Source organism: Mesoplodon mirus, assembly GCF_964341445.2.
Source record: "Mesoplodon mirus genome assembly, chromosome: 15".
NCBI classification, from domain to species: Eukaryota; Metazoa; Chordata; class Mammalia; order Artiodactyla; family Ziphiidae; genus Mesoplodon; species Mesoplodon mirus.
Window position 1 is genome coordinate 35,323,164 of NC_138991.1, and position 23,554 is coordinate 35,346,717.

The following is a 23,554-nucleotide window of genomic DNA, read 5'->3' on the forward strand; positions in this document are numbered from 1 at the left end:
TGAATTTCCAATCTGTTGCAGACTGATAGTTTTACAAAAGACAATAAAAATGTCACAGCAAAGTCAGATTGCTATAAAAGTTTCTAAACACTTACTCTCAATTTCTGTGCTTGTCTCACTGTGTACCAGCCACGGTGTGTGAGTTGGCACCAGTCCGTGGAGCCCACGCTGAACAGAACTGGTCTGGACAACATGTGCCTCTTTAATAAGTTGGCGGGAAGATGCTCACTGGGGCCCCAGGGCCACGGGCAGATCTGCCAGAAGTCAGGGGAAGTGAAGGACTTACTTTATAACATTGTACAAACCAGAGACAGAAGGGGCTCACTTCTTTGCCCACAAAAGTTCACATTCTTACATGGTAAAGGCCTTAATTTCCTGGGAGGGAGATATGAAAAATTATTTCCATGGTGACTGGCTGTCCCCAAATGTGAAAACCCTGTGACAGGCACATCATGCATGGAATGGCAGGGCTGCCCCTGCCAACTGGGGCTGTAGCTGCCACTGTTTCTGCCCCAGTATAGGCCAAATCAAGGTGTGCAGCGGTGCACTTCCGGGGGCAAGGGGATGACAGCGAGGGTGGTGGCGTTCTACACTGAAGTGTGACCCGTCCCCAGGTCACTGCTGTCATAGGGACCTTGCAGTCCTGCCCTTCCTGTCCCCCTCAGTCATGCCCAGAAGTGCTCCGCCCGGCACTTCCAGACAAGCTTCCAGAACCATTCAGGAGCTATGATTACTTCTAAAACTTGAGAAGAGTACTGCTTTCATCCTTGAGAAGTGGAAATATGAATTTGACTTTAAAAAAAATACCTTTTCCCTGTTTTTCATTTTTTCCAAAATGAGCACATCTGAGGGGTGGAGAGTAAGTTTTTTAAAACAGCAATTATCAAAAGAATTCCTGCACAAAGGAACCCCAAATATGCATCTTCCACATCTTTTAACTCTTTTTTTTAAAATGCTAACTCTGAGAATCAATTTGTCAAACAGTATTTCAGCTTCTAGATAACAGAGTAATGAATCAAAAGGACATTGCATCTCATCTTGTGGTAAAAAATCCGAATGCCTTGGAACATTCCAGGAGCTGTCCTCAGAACCTTCCCCTCTGGCGTCCCCAGCCATCAGCAAGGCCCTTTCCATCACCTCCTTCAGGTCTCTGCTCAGATGTCACCATCTCAATGCGGTTTTTCCCGACCACATTATTAAAAGCCCCAGCTGCCCCTTCCCTGCTTCAGTTTTTCCGTGGCATTTATCGTCATCTGACACACTCTCTGCTACTAATAAGCATATTTAAGGCATCTCATCCCTGCCCCATCCCACTGGACCAGAAGCCCTGTGAGGACAGGGACTTCTGTCCTTTTGTCCCCTGCTGCGTGCCTGCTACATGGTGGGTACTCGGTAAATGCTTGTCGAACAGACGAATCCAGGTGGCAGCTCCCCGTGCAGACGAGAAGGTGGGGGGGAGGGCGACGGGCAGGTGCGGTCCAAGCAGAGGCAGGACGTGATGCCGTACCATCCACACCACCAACCACATCCTTCGCACTGCCTGCTTCTCGCCTCGGTTGCCAGCACCAGTAACCCCAAGCACCCGTCCGAAGCCGGCGCAGTTTTGTCATCTCCTTTCTCCTCCGCAGGAGCAGGCCATAGAGGTCCTCACCCGCTCCAGCCTGGAAGTTGAGTTGGCCGCCAAAGAGCGGGAGATCGCACAGCTGGTGGAGGACGTGCAGAGACTCCAGGCCAGCCTCACCAAGCTGCGCGAGAACTCGGCCAGCCAGATCTCCCAGCTCGAGCAGCAGCTGAGTGCCAAGAACAGCACCCTCAAAGTAAGGGCGCCGGGGGCCCCAGGGGCGGGGGGTAGGGCCGCACGCGCACACCCCACCTCCCTCCCACGTGGCCCCAGAAGGAGCCCGGGCTTGGCACGGGGGGTCCGGCTCCCCGCTGACACCCCGAACTCTTCAGCAGGGCACTTCGGCCCCCAGTGTAGTGACCACGGCAGAAGGTCTCGCCTCAAAGCCAACTCATTTGCCCCACCATAGCCGTTGCACACATGTATCTCGTTTTTGTTGTCTGCAAAGGTCATGGTTAAAATTCCTTCTCTTTTGAAAGCCAAAGTGACTGTTGGGGTTTTATCTCAGGTGAGCTCCAGCCATCAGCCAAGTCTTTCCCTCCAGTGAGACCAGTATAAGGAGGCGTGAGGTTCCCCTGGACATGTCACTCAGAAGCTCCATCAGGGCTCTTGTCTGGAGAACACCTTGTCCTGACTGACAGCAGGCATGGCAGCCTTGACCTCTGTGAGGCAGCCGGAAGCAGAGTCCTGAAGCCCAAGGCTGCAAGGCGGGATGGGCCTTGACCCCTCCCGTCAGCCCTTGCCCAGGTGGCACGTCCCTCCTGGTCAGCTGTCCTCACATGCAGCCCGTTGTAGAAACCCCGATCCTTGGTGCCCACCTGCCCACAGCACGCCGCATGGGCTGGAGTGCCGTCGGGGCGCAGGCCATCTGCAGACGCATTAGTGCAGCTCTGCCAGCCTTCCCTGGCTCCTGGAGAAGGCTGCCGGCAGGAGGACCCAGCACACCGAGACCCCAGCCCGCCCTGTGCCCAAACGACATGAAAGCCGGGGGTTCGTGGAGGGCACATCTGCACCGAGCCCTGTGGGCCCTGCTCCCCACCTGCAGGGATGGTTTTGACCCTCAGGCCTGTGCCAGGCGCCGGGGCCTGGAGCGTGGTGTTGCTTCAGCACGGGGAGCTCCCACCATCAGCCGCTGGTCTCCCTCCTGCGTCTTTAGCAGTCTAGCCGAAAGCTAGATCCTCTTGGGGCTTCTCATAAATTGGTGTCCCAAATTCAGAACCCAGAACCTTTTACATTATATTTTTTTAATTACACTTTATTTGAGGTATTCCCAATCTGTTGAAGTTAGCATAATGTGGAGATAGTCGTGGCACCAGGGACTCCTCAGTGGTATCTTATTTGACAGGGAAGAGACAGGACCGGCGAGGGCACGGCATCCACTCTGCCGTCCCCGCTCCATCCGCCCACGGGGCCCCCCCGCCCCCGCTCAGTGCCCATTCGAGGTGGGTGTGAATGGATAAGTGACCGACTGCCAATTATAGTCTCTGTGCTCTAAAGAAAGTGGATCAGAGTTGGTTGTAAAAATGTCAGGAAAACTTTCTCTTATGTAAAGTAATTCCAGAATGTGGTTAGGCCCATTTTGATTTTTTTTTTTTTTAATTGAGATTTTGTTTTTTTCTCCATGCGTGACCATGTTTCTGAGGCAGAACTCAGTCTCCAGCAAGTCTGTCCTCCCGGCAGCCCCCTGGCCTGACCTCGCTGGCGCCAGGGTACCCACAGCTCATCCTCACTAGATCCTTCTCTGCCTCTTTGGGTGGATTTCGTCCACTGTCTGAGAAACTGCTGGGTGCCCGGGCCCCACGGAGTAGACGGTCCTGCCGGGATGGGGAGATGGTTGAGGCCCGGTCACACTGAGGCTCTCATCAGCCTGCACACTGAGTGCCAGTACTCACTTTTTATTTCCAGATTCAGTGTCATTTCCTCGTGTTAGAGCCATTTCTGACCCCAGCAGTGGCCCTGCTATTGGATGATTGGCCTTCCCCTCCTTTGTTACAGTTAAAGGCTTCGACTCAGGTACATGATGCGTTTGACTACATGAGAGGGAGGCTGTAGACCTTACGTTTTTTATTATAGAGCAATTTCTTCTAAATCAGTTAAGGTTTTAATGTTTGCCTTCACCAAAAATGAAACGCAGTTTCACAAATTAATGTTCTTTATCCGTATCTTGGGGGAATTCTTTAATACTGTGCAGTTAATGAAACAATTCGGCAATACTTCTTCCAAAATTATTACTCCCATATCTTCATCTGATCTAATAATCAAAACATGTCCTCTAGTAACAAGACTTCTCTGATTTTAATTATCTTAACCCCTTGTCGCCAGGAGTGAAGCTTTCCCTGATATCGAACCCACACGCAGAAGGTATCAGCCTTCCCCAAACGGGCACGTCAGCCTCCCTCGCCCAAGGGAATAAGGTTAATTGAATGAGATACTTCCCTGGGCTTTTTTTTTTCTCCTAACGTGTATAATTTATAGTCTCAAATCTAAACTAAGCAGCGAAACAATTACTAGAAAAATATTTTATGAATGAGACCTGTCAAATCGGCAACCTGATGCTTTTGTGGCGGGGGTCTGAGGCCCAGCCGTGGTGGCCGCTGGAAGCAGCCAGGAGCCGCCCCTGAGCTTCCCATTTCCTCCTCCTCCCGCTTCCACCATCCCCAACCCCCCGACACCTGTCTTTTCCATCTTGGACAGTGCTGTCCAACTTTTTGGGCTCGGGTTGGGATCTACGTCTGAGGATGCTCCAGCCTCCAGCTGTCTCTCAGCATCCTGGCGTGGTGGGTGGTTTCACCATGACGCTGACCATGACCTCGGAGATAAATGCTAATGTGCTTGATGACGGTCACTGAAGGGATGCGGGGCACTGGTCTCACAAGGGCAGGAGGACAGGTCTTTTTTTTTTTTGGCCATGCCGTGTGGCATGCAGGATCCCAGCCAGGGATCGAACCCGCGCCCGCTCACGGTGGAAGAGCGGCGTCTCAACCACTGGACCACCAGGGAAGTCCCATGGACAAGTCTTGAGATTATGGAGTCTTGAGCTGACTGGGGGTCTCCTCCACCAGGACCCCTTGGGGGTGCACTCTGTAATGGAACACGTTTGGGGGACTAAGTGGTTTGCTTTTCCGAGCACCTTGAAACACTCCCTCTTTGCGACTAATGCTTTCTTCCCTTCACCTTCATAATTGATTGATAATTATGAGGATAAATTGCCAATTGGATGTTTACCAGTCTCTCTCCCCATGCTCTACTTTTTCAAGCCAAGTTCACCATCACTAGCTGCATACAGTGGTGCATTCTCTAACCTTCAGATAGACATCAAAACCAACTCAGACGTGGGAGATGTTTCTTCCTGCCTGATCTGATGAGAACTGCAGCACCGTGCAACTTGTCAAGGATAATTCTGTATTCATAATTAATGAAACAACCCGACTGCCATTACAAGGCTGCTGTTTCTGATAACACTATTCTGGGGTCTTCTGTTGGAACACTTCAGTACAGAGGCCGTGTAACGCGGCAGTCACCTGCATTCTACTCGCTAGGGCACAGGAAACAATGCTACCAATAGCTCAGGTTTAAGATGGGTGTTTGTAAGAAAGACTAACTGAGGCCAATATCCCCTAGGGAGAAATGATATTTTCTGCAGATGCTTTAAAGATCAGTACTTCTCACTGACCAGTACTTCTCACAGGGCGGGTGGGCAGGTGGGCAGGTGTGCTTCATTCACCTGGGGGCCTTTTTCCAAACTGCAGAAGCCTCCCCAACCCTCCGCACCCCTCACGCCACCTCCCGAGGTTCTGATGGGTCCTTTTGAGCCACTGTGGGGCACACTGTGTCCCTCGGGGGGTGGGGACAGGACAAAAGACCGACAACCACTTCTCTGCACTCGTTCAGCGCCTTTAATTCTGGACGCTGCCTCTTTGGTTACATAAGTTCCCTCACTGGCCGTGTGTTTCCTCTGCACTGGGGCTGCCCTTGACCGCGTTTTAACGAGCATCTCATCATCGTCTCAATGTGTGAAGCTCCGACATCCACGTTCCGTTGGTCGCTTGCCGCGGTGGGCACGATGATAATCGCTGTCTCGGGGAGGAGGTGCCAGCCAGCCCATGGCTGTAGAGGGGAGGCCTGTCCCTCCATGGCCCCTGCCCTCCCTGGACGGCACGAGTGCGTTTTAATGTCACACATCCGGTATCAGAGAGCCCAGGAGCCGAGCCTCCCTGAGCCTTGTCCTGGCTGCATCTTGAAGGCACTGTGAGCACAGATTGAAGGAAGCAATCTGCAGTTGAAGGAAACAGTGAGCCTTCCACGGGGAGGAGGGGGGTGAAGGGGGCCCCGGGCAGGGAAGCAGCAGCGGAGATGCCCCAGAGGGAAGAAACCGAGGGCCTCTTCCCTCTGGGGCATCGTGCTAGAGGCCTCAAGGCCAGTTATCTGCATTGAGGTCGTAAGTAAATCGCTGCAAACCAGTGGGCATTACTGGAAATGCTTCAGGGAGCTAATTGTGGGAATCTACGGTGAACCCTCTTAGACACACGTGCCCCTGGTCACTGGGTGAGTAAATCTAGATACTCACCTGCAGATGATCCCCAGCTTGTGGCCCACTTAGCCGACCATACAATGTCCAAGTAGCTGAAATATTGAGCCAGGACCCTCCTGGACTATGATGGCACCATTCCATGAGAAGGAGTTGGCTCCCGTCCGCCCTGTGCCTGGGTCACAGCTCATGGAAGTTGGAGGTGACTTGTGATGGGGTTGCCACACAGAGGTCCCCCTTTTCTCTCAAGAGCCACACTTCTCCAGCTGGCAGCAAGGCCTCCAATGTCATGGTCACTCTCCCCACCCCCTGGCCTGGGGGCAAGGGAGTCTCCCTTTTTTGTCTTGCGTCCTCAGCCTCCCTGTAGTGCACGCACAGCGCCCACCTGGGCGTCCCTGGGCTTCTCCCCCAGGCCAGCCTCAGCAGATCCTAAATTTATGTAACTGCCACCTCTCACCAAGGAACAGTGGAGACCTGAGGGGGTCCCCGTTCAGGTGAAAAGGAGGGGCACGCTGCCTAGTTCCAGACCCCAGAGAAGCAGAGTCAGCCTCAGACCCCTGCCCAGACCAGGGAGCCCAGTCTCACCCGCTGGGTTCTAACTGGTGTCCCCTCAGCCCTGGGGTCCACGTCAGGGTGAGGGGTCACACACCAACACCCCTAACCTGAGCTGTGGGTCTTCAGACAGCACTGCCAAAAGCCTGGCTCCGATTATCCCAGAGGAAGAAGACAGAGCTGCCTGAAAACTGCAACAGTCGCCTCTCCGGCCCCATCCGTTGTGTGGCAAAGGCGTGTTGCTGCCTTGACCCCTTGCTGTGCAACCCGGAGGACGAGGTCTTTCGAGGGTCTTTGCATTAGTCTCTGTGCCAGAGGTCCCTTAAGTTGGTAGCCCTAGGCCCCATGTTATAACTTGACTAAGCCAGATATCTTTTATAAATTCAGTGCCTAATTTGTTGCACACCAAAATGCTTTGCATTTTAAATTAAATTACCTCATTATTTGAGTCTTAGCCAGGATTTTAAGAACTTCAGATAGATCATGCTTCTAGCAATTCAAGAAACATTTGATGAGCTCCTACTAAGTTCTGGGACCACATACATGCTCTATAGTATTAAACGTGTGTGATTAATGTATCATAAAACCACCGTGTTTGAGGAGTGCTTGCAGCCTGCACTTGTGCATCCGACATTTCCTCACCATTGTCCTTTGGAAACTCTTCTTCTTACTTTTCCCCTCTTCCCAGATGAGGAGGGTGAGGCCCAACAGGCTAAGCCCGTCACCCAGGGTCACACTCAGCCAAGTGGGACTGAGCTAGAAGCCTAGCTCCGCCCTAGACCTTTCCTCCCCTCTCTATACAAGGTCAGAGTGTGTTCCTTTACAAGAGCACCTTTTCAGGAAGGCGACCCGCTTGCCAGATTCTGCATTCATGGTGCAGGATGTGGGGCTGCCTTCCCTGCCATCGGCATCAAACAGCCAGAGCTGCTCTGGGCATCTGTCCTCCTCCATGGATCTGCCAAAGAGCAGCAGGGACGCTCGGAGGTGGCAGACTGGGATGTGGAGAACTTCATAAATGGAGCCCCTGGATTGAGGACCACAGAGTGTCTTCAGAACCATTTAGTCGTATTCAGTACCACCCACCAGGGTTAAAATAGTCATAACTATAGTAATAACAGTCACCATTGTTACTGAGTGCTTTACCACAGGCTAAGCACTCAGTATTGCAGTTGGGGCTCTTGTCTCTGCACGTTCCACATCCACGGATTCGGAAGGCCAAGTGCCCTACGCCATTCTGTATAAGGGACTAGAGCATCTGCAGATTTGGTACCACAGGGGTCCTGGAGCCAAATCCGCCGTGGGTACCAAGGGACGATTGTTTCATTTAGTCCTCAGGAAAGCACTGTCCCGTGGGTACCATTATCCCCATTTTATAGATGAAGAAACCCCCGCCCCGGGGCTTAGAGAAGTTCAGTGTCTTTTCCAGGGTCACTCTGCAGCTAAGTGGTGGAGCCAGGACTTGGCCCGGGTCTGTCGGGCCCCAGCCCACCGATGCCTCACTGCTTCCTGCACTTGCTCTGGGCAGTCTGGGCAGCCTTGGGCTCTGCCATGGCCTTTGGTGCATACCCCTTGTGGGTTTTTGTTTTTCTTTCTTTCTCTGGACGGACAGACAGATGCTCTGCAGACGTGTCGCGATAATTGAATAAGATGACATGTGGGGTGTGGAGCTGGGCCTGGGATCTGGCCCACTGCTTGATGAGCATCGGCAAAATCCTAGGGAATAGTCTCCAGAGGAGCGATGGCCTGGAGCACCTGCTGCCCTTTCCAGGCAGGACCCTCTGAAACCAGACGTTACGGGCGCCCAGCAAGGAGTTTCTGGCCAAAGAACAGAGCTGAGGGCGTTTGGGATCTTGCCTGCGTGGGCCCACGCCACCTGCCTCCTGCCCCAGCCTACCCCCAGCCCGCCGCCACACGCAGGGTCCTGAGACAGCGCTCCGCTGGGAGCTCGGTGGGGACGGGCTTTGTGAGGTGCCCCCCACCAGGCCCCCGTCCAGGTGTCTGCTCAGCAGAGGTTTGCAGGCGCCCTCTTGGTTTCTTCCTGACTATGCTGCCCCCAGGCAGTTGGCAGAAATTTCAGTGGAAGCTGTTTGGTTCTCAGTGAAAACTCATATTTAACCAGACAGATTCCAGCCCGAAAACCTTCTGATCTGGGCTGATCGAGGGCCTGCAGCTGTGCTCTCAGGGAACCCACAGCAGGACCTGGCAGCGAGAGTGGTCCCGCATCGAAGGCCCCTCAGTGCCAGCATCTGCACCAGCTCCTTGTCTCGTGCCCCTTCGCTCAGTACTTGGAGGTCACCGGTCTTCCCGTCTCACAGGTGAGCCGCTGATTGACGTGCCCAAAGGGCCTGGCTCGTGAGTGACAGAGCTGACTCCACGTTCTGGGCCGTGCCAGATCCAGAAGCTTCGTGTCTGCCATTCTTCCTGCCCGTCTCCTGTTCTCTGAACATGACCACTTTCTATGCGTGCTCTGTGTGCAGCGTCAGTGAGTCCCACCCTCCGAAGGTGCTTTGCGTCCCAGCAGCGCTGGGCAATCTTGTGTTAGGAAGCGCTTCCCACTATCCGACCACAGGGAGGAGAATGAAAGAATCACGTCTTCATGAGCACCTTCTCAGCATCTTTTGTCGGAAAATGAGTGCATGCTACCCTGTTTGATTATGTGGAGAAACCATTGTAATACAGGCAAGAGGTCTTAAAAAGGAACTAGGGCAGAGCAATTCTACACAATGGAAAATACACACACAAGAAACCGGCAGCAAGGGCAACCGCTGGCAAAGGCAAAAGGAAAAGATGGGCTAAATGGGGCCACGTGGGATTCAGGTGAGCATCCAGGCTAGTGGGCCAGGTGGGAATCTTCTCCCCAAATTCTAGAATGTTCTCAGTCGGCTTTAAACTGTGATCATAGACGTGGCTGGTCAAGTAGAGCCTAGAAAGGTAACTAGAAGCCCTGGGGATGGGAAGGGCCTGTTGATTTAAGAATTGGAATTTGTTCACCCCAGGCTTGGAAAGATGCTAAATGGTCAGGACCCCCTGCTGGCTGAGTCTGTGTTTTATGTCAAGCTGTCTTACTTCCCACAAAGAACTCCTTTGGTTGAGGGGGGAAGGGCAAAAACAAATTAGGCCAAAAGCACCTTCACAGAAGGAAGCACCACCCTGTGCCGACCACTCTACAGCAAAGGCTCTTCCTGGCAAGAAGGGCTCCGGGCACAAACAGCCACATGGGTACCAAGTGAGCTCACAGAGGTGAATGGAGCACAGCAGAGCATCACCGTACCTGGGAAGCTTGCCAAAGGGCCCCTGACCTTCCCTCTGAAGGGCATTCTAGGGCCAGGAAGTCAGCCATGCCCAGCCGTGGCCCTGCTGGCCAGGGTGCCCTGCGAGGGCCCTCCCTGCAGGACCGTTTGTTGGAGAAACCACTGACCACCCAGCGGACCGGCCTCCACTGCTGAAATCCCCCGCGTCTTGGGGGATCTCTCCAGAAATACAAACGCATTTTCCCTGGTGCCTATCTGATGCTGACCTCAGTGACAAAAGGGCGGTATCTCTTATCAGCAGGGTCCCATCAAAGGTGATGACAATTAACCATACGTGTCAGCTGGCCTCACATAGTTTGTGAAAAGCCACATGCTGCTTTTAAAACACCAGGAGAGCCGTCTCTTCATCCTGTTGGCCATTTTGTGGGATTTCATACAAAATGGCCTTTTCCTTGTTCAGTTTTCCACTTCTGTAAAGCTTTTTCCTTCTACTTTCATTGGGGTTTATGTTACAACCTTATGGTTGCCGTGTCTGTGTCTGTGTGTGGTGTGCATGCACACCTCTGCCCACTCAACATCAGGCAACAAGCAAAGGACAAGGGACGACTCCACAGTTGTCACCTTTCACTGTGCATGTCTGGGCTCCCTCGGGGCTGCTGGATGCTTTACAGGGGACATAGTCAGTGAAGGGTCTTAGCCCGTTGGGGCTGCCATGACGGGATGCCAGAGACCAGGTGATGTAAACAACAGACACTTTTGTTTCTCACAGTTCTGAGGCTGGAAGTCCAAGATGAGGCGCCAGCATTTTCTGTGTCTGTTGAGGGCTCCCTTCTTGGTTCACAGACTGCCGTCTTCTCACTGTGTCCTCACATGGTGGAAACAGTGAGGGGCCTCTCGGGGATCTCTTTTAAGTCACTCATTCCACTCATGACCTCAACACCTCCCAATAGCGCCCCCTCCTGATGCCATCCCCATGTTGGGGGTTAGGATCTCAACATTTGAATTTGGGGGGACACCACATGCAGTCCATGGCAAAGCCCATCAGCCTTTTTCAGGCACGACCACTAATAAAATCCCTCTCTGTTTTCAGCAACTGGAAGAAAAACTCAAAGGACAGGCCGACTATGAAGAGGTGAAGAAAGAGCTAAAGTAAGTTTGGAGATGCCGCTCGGCCATCAGGGCTCGTTGGGGACATTTGCTAAGGAAACACCGTGTCAGTGAGGGGGCAGCTGCGGGGTCCTTGGCTGACGCTTCACCACTGGGCCACATCCGGGGCTACTCAACATGGCGGGTGTTTGCACTCAGACCTACGCCTGAATTCTTTGGACTTTTTATGAAACTCTGTGCATAAAAATTGCCAATATGGGCTTCCCTGGTGGCACAGTGGTTGCGAGTCCGCCTGCTGATGCAGGGGATGCAGGTTCGTGCCCCGGTCTGGGAGGATCCCACATGCCGCGGAGCAGCTGGGCCCGTGAGCCATGGCCGCTGAGCCTGCGTGTCCGGAGCCTGTGCTCCGCAATGGGAGAGGCCACAGCAGTGTGAGGCCCGCGTACCGCAAAACAAAAAAATTGCCAATATGCACGGAATCAGGGGAGATACTGCCTTTATAGGAAATATAAAATATGAGCTTATTTTTTAGCTGTAAGTTCCCCAAACAGAAGGAGAACAGACCAAGGAAACATTTTCCAATTGAGGCCTCACACCTCCCTGGCTTAAACTATGGGACTTTCTTCCCCTAGCCTCCACCCGAGAGGCAGCAGCTGAAAGCTTGTCATCCTTCGGTGCTGATGCTCACGTTCTCACACTTAGAAGCTCCCTCCTCGGGCCCCGGCGCCCAGCCTGACGCTCCCGCCTCAAACTCCTTCCCCTGAGCTGCCCTTGGCCCGCCTAGAGCTCATGGGCAGTGCCCCGACATTGCACACGGCCGCCCCTTGGCCTCCCTTGCCTCGAAGAGTCTCACCCGAGCCGCCCCCTCCTCCCCAGCCAAGTTGGCAAACGCTGCAGAGGAATCCCTGGGCCTGGGTCCCTGCAGGCTCCAGGCCTCTCCCCTGCAGCTGGCCGCCTCTGCTCCCCGGGGGCCTTGCCACGCCCTTGGCATACCCTTCTGCCCCCAGCGGCACCCCGACCCCTCAGCAGACCCCCCAGTGCTCTGCCTGACGGAGGGGACAGACGCCTGCGGCTCCCGGAGCCTTTGCCTCGAAACGACTCCTCTGGTCTCGGCTTCTCCCTCCCGTCTCTCCAGGCTGACCCCACCACGCTGGTCCCTGCCTTCCTACTCCTCCCATCAGCTCTTTTCGCTCTTGCTGACATTTTTAATTTCTCCTTTTAAAATAAGCCTACACCCACTCCCCATGCTGTTCTTTGGATTCTTAATTCCATTCCCTCGGGTTTGCTAAAAAAGCCCACTGGAAGGCCTCTTCGACCTTCTCACCCCCTGCGTCAGCAGCCTCCTCCCTGGCGGGGTGACTCCCGGGGGCTCCGCTCACTTCTCTCCCCGAGCATCCTCACCCCCGTGACACAGCGGGCCTCTGCACGCCTCCTTGGACAACCCCTCAACTCTCTGCAGGTCCAGCTTCTTTGAGCTCTGTCCTCTGCCCACCCCATTTCCGGGAGGTATATTTGTTACTTCTCTACCCGCCTCCCCATCCCTTTCCCTCTTCTTCCAGCCTCAAAAGAAAAAAAAAGGGCTTCCCTGGTGGTGCAGTGGTTGAGAGTCCGCCTGCCAATTCAGGGGACGTGGGTTCGTGCCCTTGTCCGGGAAGATCCCACATGCCGCAGAGCGGCTGGGCCCGTGAGCCATGGCCGCTGAGCCTGTGCGTCCGGAGCCTGTGCTCCGCAACAGTGAGAGGCCCGCGTACCGCAAAAAAAAAAAAAAAACACAACAATGTGTGCCCTCCCTAGTGTTGAATTGGAAAAACTGACTTGAAGGCCTTCTCCCAAGCCCCCGCCCTTCCCAGGCTGAGGCCAGTCCCACACCTGCTCCTCTGAGCTCACCTCTCTCACCGAGAGCCAAGGCTTCTTGGCCCCAGGCTGCTCCCTCCCAGGTCCGCCTGCCCGGCCACTCGCCGGCCCTCACCCTCTCCCAGGACAGCCTCCCACATTCCTGCTAGCCCTTCTGCTACATCTGCCCACCACGGCCCCAGCACAGCCCCATTCAGGTGGCTCTTCTGCTAGAAGGTGTCCCTGGCTTCCCAGTTCCTGGTGATCCACACGCCCTCTGGATGCATACCAGCGCCCATTCCGTCCCATCTCTTCCCCTGAGGTCCCCACCGTACCCCACCCCAGGAGTCTGTAAAGCATTTTGCTCCTTCAAGGCCCTTCACAAACACTGACATCTCATGAGACAGACCCATCTCCTGCCCGGGTTTTCTCCTGCTGGTGCTGTTTGGATTTTGTCTTCCACCCAGAATCACCTGTAGGGTCCCTGAGGATGAGGAGTGGTTCTGAGTCTGCACAGCACCAGGCGCGTAGTAGGCTGTCGGTAAACTTGGTGAATAAACGAAGAGACACTGATGTTTTCAGTATAAATTCAGGTGCACTTAGTCTTTTCTCACATGATCCTAAAGAGGCCCTCAGACAAGAATATAGCAGCAAACAATGTGACAGCCACGAAGAAAAGACAGGCTTGTCCAGACTGCTCGCCTCTTCTCTCCTGGCTGATGCAGTGCGGCCCGGGGCTTTTAGGATTCTTGGTAGCAGCTCATCATAAAACAGAATTATGAGCTCCTCGTTCCCGTTTTGTTAGTTTACACGACAGGGGCCACTACAAAGATACAACCACAGGGAAGCCAAGAGCGGTCGGCTCCTTACTCAACCTCCCGGGGGCTGTGGCACAGAGGGGACCCCTGGGCCCTGGGCACGCTGTGCTCTCCGGACAGCACTGCCGTTGATCTTAAAGAAGGGCCGAGGCTAGAGTCACAGCTGGGAGAGTGCAGGAGGCCCGGTGTCCGGGATGGAAGCTGCCCTCTTTCTCACCTTCCCACCTCGAGCATGAGGGGAGCGCCTGGGCTCCTTGGGGCCACGTGGACCCACAGGAAGAAACCAGTGTCCACGTGTGCAGAGCGCTGCGATCAGCAGTCCTGGGCACCCGCGCTCACTCAGCTCTCGGACTTGTTGACACAGGCCGAGACCGGAGCAGTTTCCATGGTAAGGAGAACAAAGGAGACGTAAGCCCTCGTGCCCACACCTTGGCAGTGGCTCCTTCCCCAGCCTGGGCTACAGACGGTCCGCTGCCGCCTTTGAGCCATCCAGCGGTGGGACCTCGCTCCTGGCCCATGCCCGGGCGGCAGCTGCCAAGTGTACCTGAGGGGCAGCGGTCAGGGGCTTCGGTTCCTCTCCTCGGCTTCCTCATTACAGCTTTTTCAGCCCTTCTCAGCTTTACAAATACATTCCACTTGCAGCAGTGTTACGTCTGCCTTCAACTTAACTTTAAAATTATACTCTGAACAGACCTGGTGTGATTCCATATGGAATGATTTACATGCTGGGCAAGAAACTTTCGCTGGCCAACTGCTAGTCGAATAGTTATTCCAGAGACGCTATCAGATGATAAAGCTGCCAGGGAAGTTGTTAAAGTTGTCAGCTCCTCGGTTCCTGGAGAGCAGGAAGCGGTGATGTGACCGCTCGTTAGTGCGGCTGCCCCCAAAGGTCCGAGCAGGGGTAACGGCTCTGTCTTGCTCTCCGCAGCATCCTGAAGTCCATGGAGTTTGCTCCGGCCGAGGGAGCTGGGACGCAGGTACATGGTCTCCCTTTGCTTTCCGTGTGCGTGAGCATCCGCGTCACTGCTTCACCGTCGTGGTGTTTCTCCTCAAGAATATTTCACCAAGTGAAAGCAAATTATCTTTAACTTAAAAGGGGCAAGAAGAGAAAAGTTAGTGTCTTTCAAACTGGTAACTGCATTCACGTGAAATTGCAGTTTAACCTGGGCAGGTCCTAAGGACGTGGGTACACACAATTCCAGGTTGTGTTAAAAGATCAGCCCCAAATGGACGGACTGACTTAGGAATTTTTATTATCTACTGCCTCACGTGGACAAGAAACGGGCAGGATGACAATGGCACACGGTAACCCAGTGGCCAATTAAAATTTTAAGTCATCACGTGGAAGCCCGCTCATGATGCCCAGAAGGCAGCCTCTGACTCGGTGGCCGGCACCCAGAAGAGATCACCTTTGCAGGCCTTTCTGACAGGTTTACGGCTCCCATTGCTAACAAAGCGTAGGTCTAGATGCTCGGATTTGGGTACAGAAGAGGGAATAATTAGCTGTCTGGAAGCTGTGTGAGCCTAGAAAGAAATTACTTCAACTGAAATGAGTTATCTCAGAAAGGAACTCGAGTGTTCTCCACGTGCGTGGAGCATCCTCGGGGGGAGGGCGGGGGGTGGTCAGGTCAGAGCGGGGATCCTGGGGGTCCGGCGGCCCCGCGGTGAGCCCCGCTCTGCCCCGTCTAGGACTCATCCAGGCCCCTGGAGGTACTACTGCTGGAGAAGAACCGCTCGCTGCAGTCCGAGAATGCCGCGCTGCGCATCTCCAACAGCGACCTGAGTGGTAGGTTGACAGGGTCTCGCGTCCGCTCAGCCCCTCCCGGGGTCGAGGAAGAGGAAGACAAACCGTGAGTCTGGGCCGATGCATGGCGGGCGTCGCCGGGCGATGAGAACCTTGACTAACGAGTGTCCATCTCCTCCTCGTCCTCCTCACCCCCCCACCCGCCCCCACCCGCTCCGAGACGGTCCAGGCGAGGCTCGAGGCCGCAGGGCGTCTGCGGAGTGCAGGCAGGGCCATGCTGCGGGAGAGCCCACGAGGGGCGCTCGCTCGCGGACGGTGGCTTTTCTGGTCTCTTCTTGGTTGTGCGGCCTCTCCCGTGGTGTTTCCGGGGCTGCTTCCAGGGCCAGGCCCTGCCCTTCCCGGCTCAGTGGAGCTTTTCTTCCTTTGTCAGGTTTTCCTTGGGAACGCCTCCCCCATCCTTAGCCTTTCTTTGCTCGTCCCAAAGTGGTGGCGTCACTGACTGCTTCGGGTTTTGACAGCTGGTAAAGCGTTTAAGAGTGTCTCGGGCTCCGATGATATTTCATTCTTAAAATGTGCGTGCCTTCGATCGAGTGGACTCGGTGCGGTGCATTCGCCTCAGAGCAAGTTGTGTGAGAATCCGTTGGTCCCAAAATGTCAGTGTTTGCTGCTCCTCAGGTGGGGCCCTTCTGGTTATAGCTCAAATGCTAGAGGCCCGATGAGAGGCCCGCGACCTGCCGACTCTTTACTGTGTGTGGTACCGGCTCCTTGTCACGTTAGGAGTTTGAGTCTATGTCAAGGGGAACTCTCCAGGCTGCAACGTACAAGAAAGGTGCAAACATGAAATGCATGTTGCTTGTTTCGGGGGGCCTCGTTTGGCTAATTTAAAAATTCAATTGAAAAACAAACCAACACACCTCATTGGCCCTTGTTAAAAAAAAAAAACCTGCACTTTTTTTTTTTCCCTTTTGCGGGGCAAACTTTGCATCTTGGTCTTGGTTTTTTTTCCCTTTTGAATCCCCCATAATGCATTATGTTTGCCCTTCCTTGTAGGGTCAGCCAGGAGAAAAGGGAAAGACCAGCCTGAGAGTCGGCGTCCTGGACCTTTGCCGGCCTCCCCTCCTTCTCAGTTGCCCCGCAACACGGGGGAGCAGGCTTCCAATACTAATGGTACACACCAGTTCTCACCAGCGGGGTTAACGCAAGACTTTTTCAGCTCATCCCTGGCAAGCCCCAGCCTGCCCCTGGCTTCTACGGGAAAATTTGCACTAAACTCTCTCCTCCAACGACAGCTAATGCAGTCCTTCTACTCCAAGGCCATGCAGGAAGCAGGAAGCACAAGCATGATTTTTTCAACAGGTCCATACAGCACAAACTCCATATCTTCCCAAAGTCCATTACAACAAAGCCCAGATGTAAATGGCATGGCCCCGTCTCCCAGCCAGTCAGAAAGTGCTGGGAGCATCTCCGAGGGCGAGGAGATAGACACTGCAGAAATCGCCCGGCAGGTGAAAGAGCAGCTGATCAAGCACAATATCGGACAGCGCATTTTCGGACACTATGTCTTGGGACTGTCTCAAGGGTCCGTAAGCGAGATTCTGGCCCGGCCCAAGCCGTGGAATAAACTGACGGTTCGCGGCAAGGAGCCATTTCACAAGATGAAGCAGTTCCTCTCAGATGAACAGAACATCCTGGCTCTTCGCAGCATCCAAGGCAGACAAAGAGGTGAGAGACTCACGGCTCGGTGCCCATGTGTGAGCCCGTCATGGAGAGCGGTGTGTGTGTGTGTGTGAGATGAGACATTTTTTGTGCATCACATCAGGTACAGCTCTCAGTCCTGCCGTTGCCGGAGCTCAGGGCCGAGGGGCACGAGCTTAGGCTGTTAGACTTGTGGTGGGGAGGGGTCTGGCCTCTGAAAATCGCTCAGCACCTCACGCGTAGTAGACTCGCTATTTCAATACCACGTACTGAGTCGGAGGGAATTCCCTCACGCTCGACGCTCTGATGCGTTTCGTGTCCAGCGATCCTTCCGGCCTTAGGTGCTGGCCTCACATGGGGAGGGGCCCGTGGGTACCACCCGGCCCTAGAGCAGCAGCATTGGCCGGGGGCGGTCCTCACGTAACGCTGGGTCCACGCAGAGGGCAAGCCGACCACGTGCGCCCCCCTCCTCCCTCCGCACCAGTGGCAGCGAGGCCCACGGTCACAACTCCCCGTGTTTACGTCCCGCTAGTGATCTGTTTAGCATTACCGGCGAAACATGCCTGCCTTGAGTAAAATACATGAAAGTTGTATTAAAACACGCTTCCTCCCCCCCCCCGCCCATAAAAAGATAAAAAGTCCGTCGCATCCCTAACTGCAAGAACTCCTTCCCTCTTGAACGACAGGGGATCCTTCTGCTAAGTCAGCAGTGATAGAGAAAGGGACTCTTCCCAGACGCACTTGAGATTTAGACTCAGAGAAGGGAGACGCTTCAAACAGCGTCCATTTGCACAAAGGGCACCGAGGCTTTCACGGCGATGTTAACCGAAATTGACGGTCTTTGGATGATTAATGCGAGCTTTGTTCCGGGGCTGGTGGGCGATCCGCTTGGCGGCCCTGCTCCCTCCGTTTGACCCCCGTGGTGCTGGTGCCGCAGGCCGCCACCTAGGTCCATCTAATCCCCTTTGGTGGCAGAGCCGTGGCCTCTGTGAGCTGGTCAGCCAGGGAAGGGCCTCTCCAAAGTTTCTAGTGACTCCCAAGTGGCACAGGCAGCCCTGAGCCCTCTCTGTAGTGACAGGCGGCTCAGATTTCATATCACGCAGCCCATATCGTCAAAACCACCATCCCCCTGATTGTTTTGTTCTTACCACACTTGTTTTTCAACAGAGAATCCAGGCCAGAGCCTGAACAGACTATTTCAGGAAGTACCGAAACGAAGAAATGGGTCTGAAGGTATGTCGCAGGCAGGTGTTTTTCTTTGCAGTTAGTAACCTAGGAAGCAGCATGTCCTTAGCTGTGTATTTGGGTTAAAACTGTACAGTGTGATTCTGGCCTGGAACCTGATGGAAAAACAGAGCTAGTAAGTATAAAACAAAGCACGGGTTCAAGTACGCACGGCCCCTTCCCCCTGAGCTGCCCGCACTCTACCGAGCGCAGGAGGGGGCGGCACCACTAAGATGAGCCCCAAAATGCGAATCCCCCAAAACCTGCCCCCCTCTTAGATTCAAATTATGCCTTTCCCCACTTTCTCAGAAGCAGGTGAAAGAGTAACATTTGTTGCTCTGAGAAGAATCAGGTGACTGAGTCAGATGAGATACTGCTGCTTCCTTGTACCTTCCCTGAACTCTGAAATGTGTCGAGGGCATGACAGAGGGGACAGATCCCAAGTGGAACCTGCTCGCCAGCCCCCATGGCGCTCCTCGGAGTCGCAACTTTGATGGGGTTTTGTCCCGGTGGTTTGCTTGTTTTTAAATGGTTTAATGTGGCGGTTCACACTTAGTGAGGTAGTGACCAATTCAAACACGTGGACGGCTTCCAGGAAGAACCAGGGCCAGCCCCCGGGCCGTAGTAGCTTCAGTGCATCTGTGCACGTGGCTGCTCGGCAGAGCATCACCATGTGACCGAAAGACGGAATTCTTGTCCTTTAGGCATGTCCGCAGGCTTCTCTCCTTGTTCATAAATTTTAAAAAGATAGTATGTGATAAGAGACCCGAAAATTTTAACTTAAGCCTTCAGCCTCTTCACCTTGTACGAGCAAAGGATAGCGAGAGAATCAGCCTCCACCCCTTGCCCTCTCTGCCCATTTTTCCACTCTGGGATACTGGCCTCAAGGACACATACAAAGCCTTGAACGTAGTCCCAAGCCAAAGCAGCTGTTGGAGTTGTTTTTAAATGACTCACAGAAAAAGCGTTGCCTTTTAATCCTTCATCTTTTTCTTATACCGGATTAAATGATACGCTCTCCCTGGCCCCACCCCAGGGGTGAAGTCCAGCTTGGATAATGTGAGAGCTTGTTCCACTGGCCGAATACTGTTTGACGCCAGGTGGAGTCAGTAGGAAGCCCTTCCTGCCCCGGGGCTGTGGTACCTGCTGTGAAGTTGCAAGCACAGCAGGTACAGGTAAACGGGAGGCCACACCTGCCTCTGTGTCATCACCGGCCTCAACTCGGCAGCTATTTATCAGAATGACGTCTTTGTGCAGCCCTAAGTTTTGTTCCAGGTGTGGGTTTGATGTCATTGGTGTGGCTTCTCCCTGCAGGTAACATCACCACCCGGATCCGAGCCTCAGAGACCGGGTCCGATGAAGCAATCAAGTCCATCCTGGAACAAGCCAAAAGGGAGCTGCAAGTACAGAAAACCGGTACGGAGTCCAAGTCTTCGACCACTGTCTTCCACACTTAGTTGAAAGAATTGTCATGAGCGTTCTGGTCAGCAGTAATTAACTTTGTTAAAAAAAAAACAGAATGTATGTTTTCAAGCCTTTAGGCAAGCAAAGAGGGGAGCAGGTCTGTGTGATGTCTATTTTGCTAATAGTTACCATTCTAAGTCATTCCCTAGCATTGACTCAAGAATGCACCCCTGGCCTAGAATCTCCGTGACTTAAATTAGCAAGTAGTTTGTATCAGATTCCCTTTTTTTTTTTGCGGTACGCGGGCCTCTTACTGTTGTGGCCACTCCCATTGCGGAGCACAGGCTCCGGATGCGCAGGCTCAGCGGCCATGGCTCACGGGCCCAGCCGCTCCGCGGCATGTAGGATCTTCCCGGACCGGGGCACGAACCCACATCCCCCGCATCGGCAGGCGGACTTTCAACCACTGCGCCACCAGGGAAGCCCCCAGATTCCCTTTTTTAAATGCAACACAGGCTTTTGCTACTTGGGTATATACTTGACCACAGCTGCTTTATGGAACAGACGTTGCCAGGGGGGAGCAGGAAGTGTTAAAGGGTGGATGTCCCCACCTCTGCAGTCAGCCGGCTTCAGGAATTGGCCCTCAGAGCTCCCTGGGAGCTGCCTTGTATAAGAGAACACCCACATTTCAGCTTTTCTGCGGCTGAGCTTTGATTGAGAGGCGCGCCAGGCTGTAGATTCAGCTCAGACCTTCCGGCGGAGAGGAGACCTGAGTGCTCGACCCGGGGCTCAACACAGACTCACCCCTGCCCTGTGCCCACGAAGCCCCTGCTCCGTGGAGTCCTTCTACCACAGACGTGGCCGCAAGGCCCCACCAGGCAGCTGTGACCGCTTAGCACTTGCCACCACCTGGTCACTCCCCTGGGTTCCTGAGCTAGGGCCTGCCCACTGCCCCCCACCACTGGCCCTCCCCCTCCCCCTTGGTGGCCGCACCGTAGTCACCCACCTGGAAGGGGATCTGAGCTAACAAAACCACTGGAATTTTGGGATATAGCACATGAGAACGTTAAGTTTAAAGTCATCCCAGAAAGAGAGTCACAGAGCATTTGCACACGTACCCCCCCTGCCCCGCCCCCCATCACACTCGTGATCATAACTTACCCCTTCAGCTGGTGTGTCGCGGAGGCCATGTGGTCATACAGCAGGCGCGTTGGCCCCTCTGTCACTGCTCGGACAGGGTGCGTGAACGTTTCACGACGGGGGAAACGTTGGAAAAACAGAGCCGTGAGGTTCTCCCCAGTAACCTGCATGCGGTGGCAGGTCGGGTCAGGATGAAGTGGAGTGAAAAAGCACAGGGCGGTGCCGCCACCGTCTCACCTCTGTGTTTGCTCCGCAGCAGAGCCAGCCCAGCCTTCCTCGGCGTCCAGCAGTGGGAACTCCGACGACGCCATCCGCTCCATCTTGCAGCAGGCCCGCCGCGAGATGGAGGCCCAGCAGGCCACCCTCGACCCCGCCTTAAAGCCAGCGCCGCTGTCCCAGACAGACATCGCCATCCTGACCCCCAAGCTAATGCCCCCCTCGCCCATGTCGTCGGTATCCGGTTACTCTCCATTAGCCGTCTCCCTGAAGAAGCCCCCCTCGGCTCCCGACTCCAGCGCCCCCGCTCTGCCCAACCCCCCGGCCCTGAAGAAGGAGTCCCAGGATGTGCCCGGGCCAGACCTCCCGGGGGTGGCCGACTCCGCACAGGGGGTCCTCAGACACGTGAAGAGCGAGCTGGGCCGCAGCGGCGTGTGGAAAGACCACTGGTGGAGCGCCGTCCAGCCCGAGAGGAAGAGCAGCGCTCCCCACGAAGACCCCAAGGCTGAAGAAGCCAGCGGCGGGAAAGAAAAAGGTGGCGGCGGCAGTGGCGGGCAGACGCGGGCTGAGCGCAGCCAGCTCCAGGGCCCCTCCTCATCAGAGTACTGGAAGGACTGGCCCAGCGCCGAGTCGCCGTACTCCCAGAGCTCAGAGCTGAGCCTCACCGGAGCCAGCCGCAGCGAGACACCCCAGAACAGCCCTCTGCCCTCCTCCCCCATCGTGCCCCTGTCGAAGCCCACCAAGCCCTCGGTCCCTCCGCTGACCCCCGAGCAGTACGAGATCTACATGTACCAGGAGGTGGACACCATCGAGCTCACCCGGCAGGTGAAGGAGAAGCTGGCCAAGAACGGCATCTGTCAGAGGATCTTCGGGGAGAAGGTAAGGAACTCGATTTGGGAGCCCGGGTCTTCCCATTTCCCTTCACTGCTTAGGACTGCGTATCTGTCTGGACGATGTGGCCGTCACCCGCTTAGTTAACCAAAGAGCATCGTGGCTCGTCCACTCCCAAACTTCCGGGGAGGCTGGCCAGTGAATGCTCCATTTGCGGCATCCCCGTTGGGGGCCAGGTTCTGGGTAAGGCCCTCTCACCCTCTGCGGTCCTTTAGATCTCTTGTCACACTGTGAGGGGGTGGCAAAGTCGCCATTTGACAGATGAGGAAACCGAGGCTCAGGGAAGTTAACTGTGTGCCCCAAGCTAGCAGGTAACTGAATCGAGTTCTGTCCCCCCAGCCAAGTGGAGCCCAGAGGCGCCTCTGCAGGCTGTTTTGGCCAAAAGGATCTGATGTGATCACAGGGAGAGACGACCAACATGCAGAGAACCAGAAGGCACTCGATAGAAACAGCAATGTAAAGCATAGTTGTACCTCTCTCATAATTCAGAACGTGCTTGGGGCGCCAGAGGGGTGAAGCAACCTGCCCAGGGATGCACAGCTAGAGGTGGCACGGGCAGAGCTGCACAGACCCCAGGCTGTGCCCCGGACTGGCCCCGAAGACCCTTGTTTCCACATCGGCCTTCCCTGGCTCATGAAAGGCCATGGTTTGTGGATGAGCTACCAGATCCCTTCTGTTCTTGGCACTTCCTGGTCACTGAGATTCTGGATAATGGGGATTTACCAGGCCTGCAAATATAAGATAAACATAATACCCCGGGATAGTCTTAGATTAAACAATGAATTGCTGAGCATAATGAGAAGCGCTCCAGTCCCCTAAAAGACAGCCTCCCCGGGACTTCCCTGGTGGCGCAGTGGTTGAGATTCCGCCTGCCAGTGCAGGGGACGCAGGTTCGAGCCCTGGTCCGGGAAGATCCCACATGCCGCGGGGCAGCTAAGCCCGTGTGCCACAACTGCTGAACCTGCGCTCTAGGGCCCGCGAGACGCAACTACTGAAGCCTCCGCGCCTAGAGCCCGCCCACACTCCACAACAAGAGAAGCCGCCGCAATGAGAAGCCAGCGCACCGCAACGAAGAGTAGCCCCCGCTCACCGCAACTAGAGAAAGCCCTCGTGCAGCAACGAAGACCCAATGCAGCAAAAAAAAAAAAAAAAAAAAAGACAGCTTCCCCAAGGGCCACGTGGCTGGGTCAGCAGCAGCCTGCCCCGCGACCTCCTACCCGCCTTACCAGGTCCTGCCTTGAGTTCAGTGTTTGCAATGTACTGTGCTATGAATCCTTGAAATACGGTTGTGAGCTCTTTGTCCCGACTTTGCAAAAGGTGATGGGGTGAATAGAAATGAGGATGAGAATTTAAAGTCCCTTGAAATTTCTAGTTCAGCGTTGTAAAAATATCATTTGAGAACATTTAAATAGACATTTGTGCTCATGCCTTAAATTTAGCAGAGACTTAATAGCATTGAACTTGTTTGGCCCATGAGTGCAGTTTATTCTGGAACTTGAGAACTTTTCAAAGAGTGATCGGATGCAGCCC

The 23,554-nt window shown here is 54.5% G+C and overlaps 1 protein-coding gene across 15 annotated transcripts in view; it reads left to right on the plus strand.

Annotated features, from left to right (window-relative positions):
* Positions 1 to 23,554, plus strand: part of CUX1 (cut like homeobox 1) — a 374,351-nt gene that overhangs the window by 287,915 nt on the left and 62,882 nt on the right. For 2 of the 15 annotated variants that reach the window (XM_082644032.1, XM_082644029.1), the window contains exons 11-18: positions 1,635 to 1,817; positions 11,043 to 11,101; positions 14,639 to 14,687; positions 15,400 to 15,496; positions 16,505 to 17,176; positions 18,317 to 18,382; positions 19,688 to 19,789; positions 21,174 to 22,012. In XM_082644032.1, coding sequence (XP_082500158.1) covers positions 1,635 to 1,817; positions 11,043 to 11,101; positions 14,639 to 14,687; positions 15,400 to 15,496; positions 16,505 to 17,176; positions 18,317 to 18,382; positions 19,688 to 19,789; positions 21,174 to 22,012 — 2,067 coding nt within the window. Of the gene's footprint in view, positions 1 to 1,628; positions 1,818 to 11,042; positions 11,102 to 14,638; positions 14,688 to 15,399; positions 15,497 to 16,504; positions 17,177 to 18,316; positions 18,383 to 19,687; positions 19,790 to 21,173; positions 22,013 to 23,554 lie in introns of all 15 variants that reach the window. The other 13 variants (XM_082644031.1, XM_082644021.1, XM_082644035.1 and 10 more) reach the window with 9 other exon arrangements.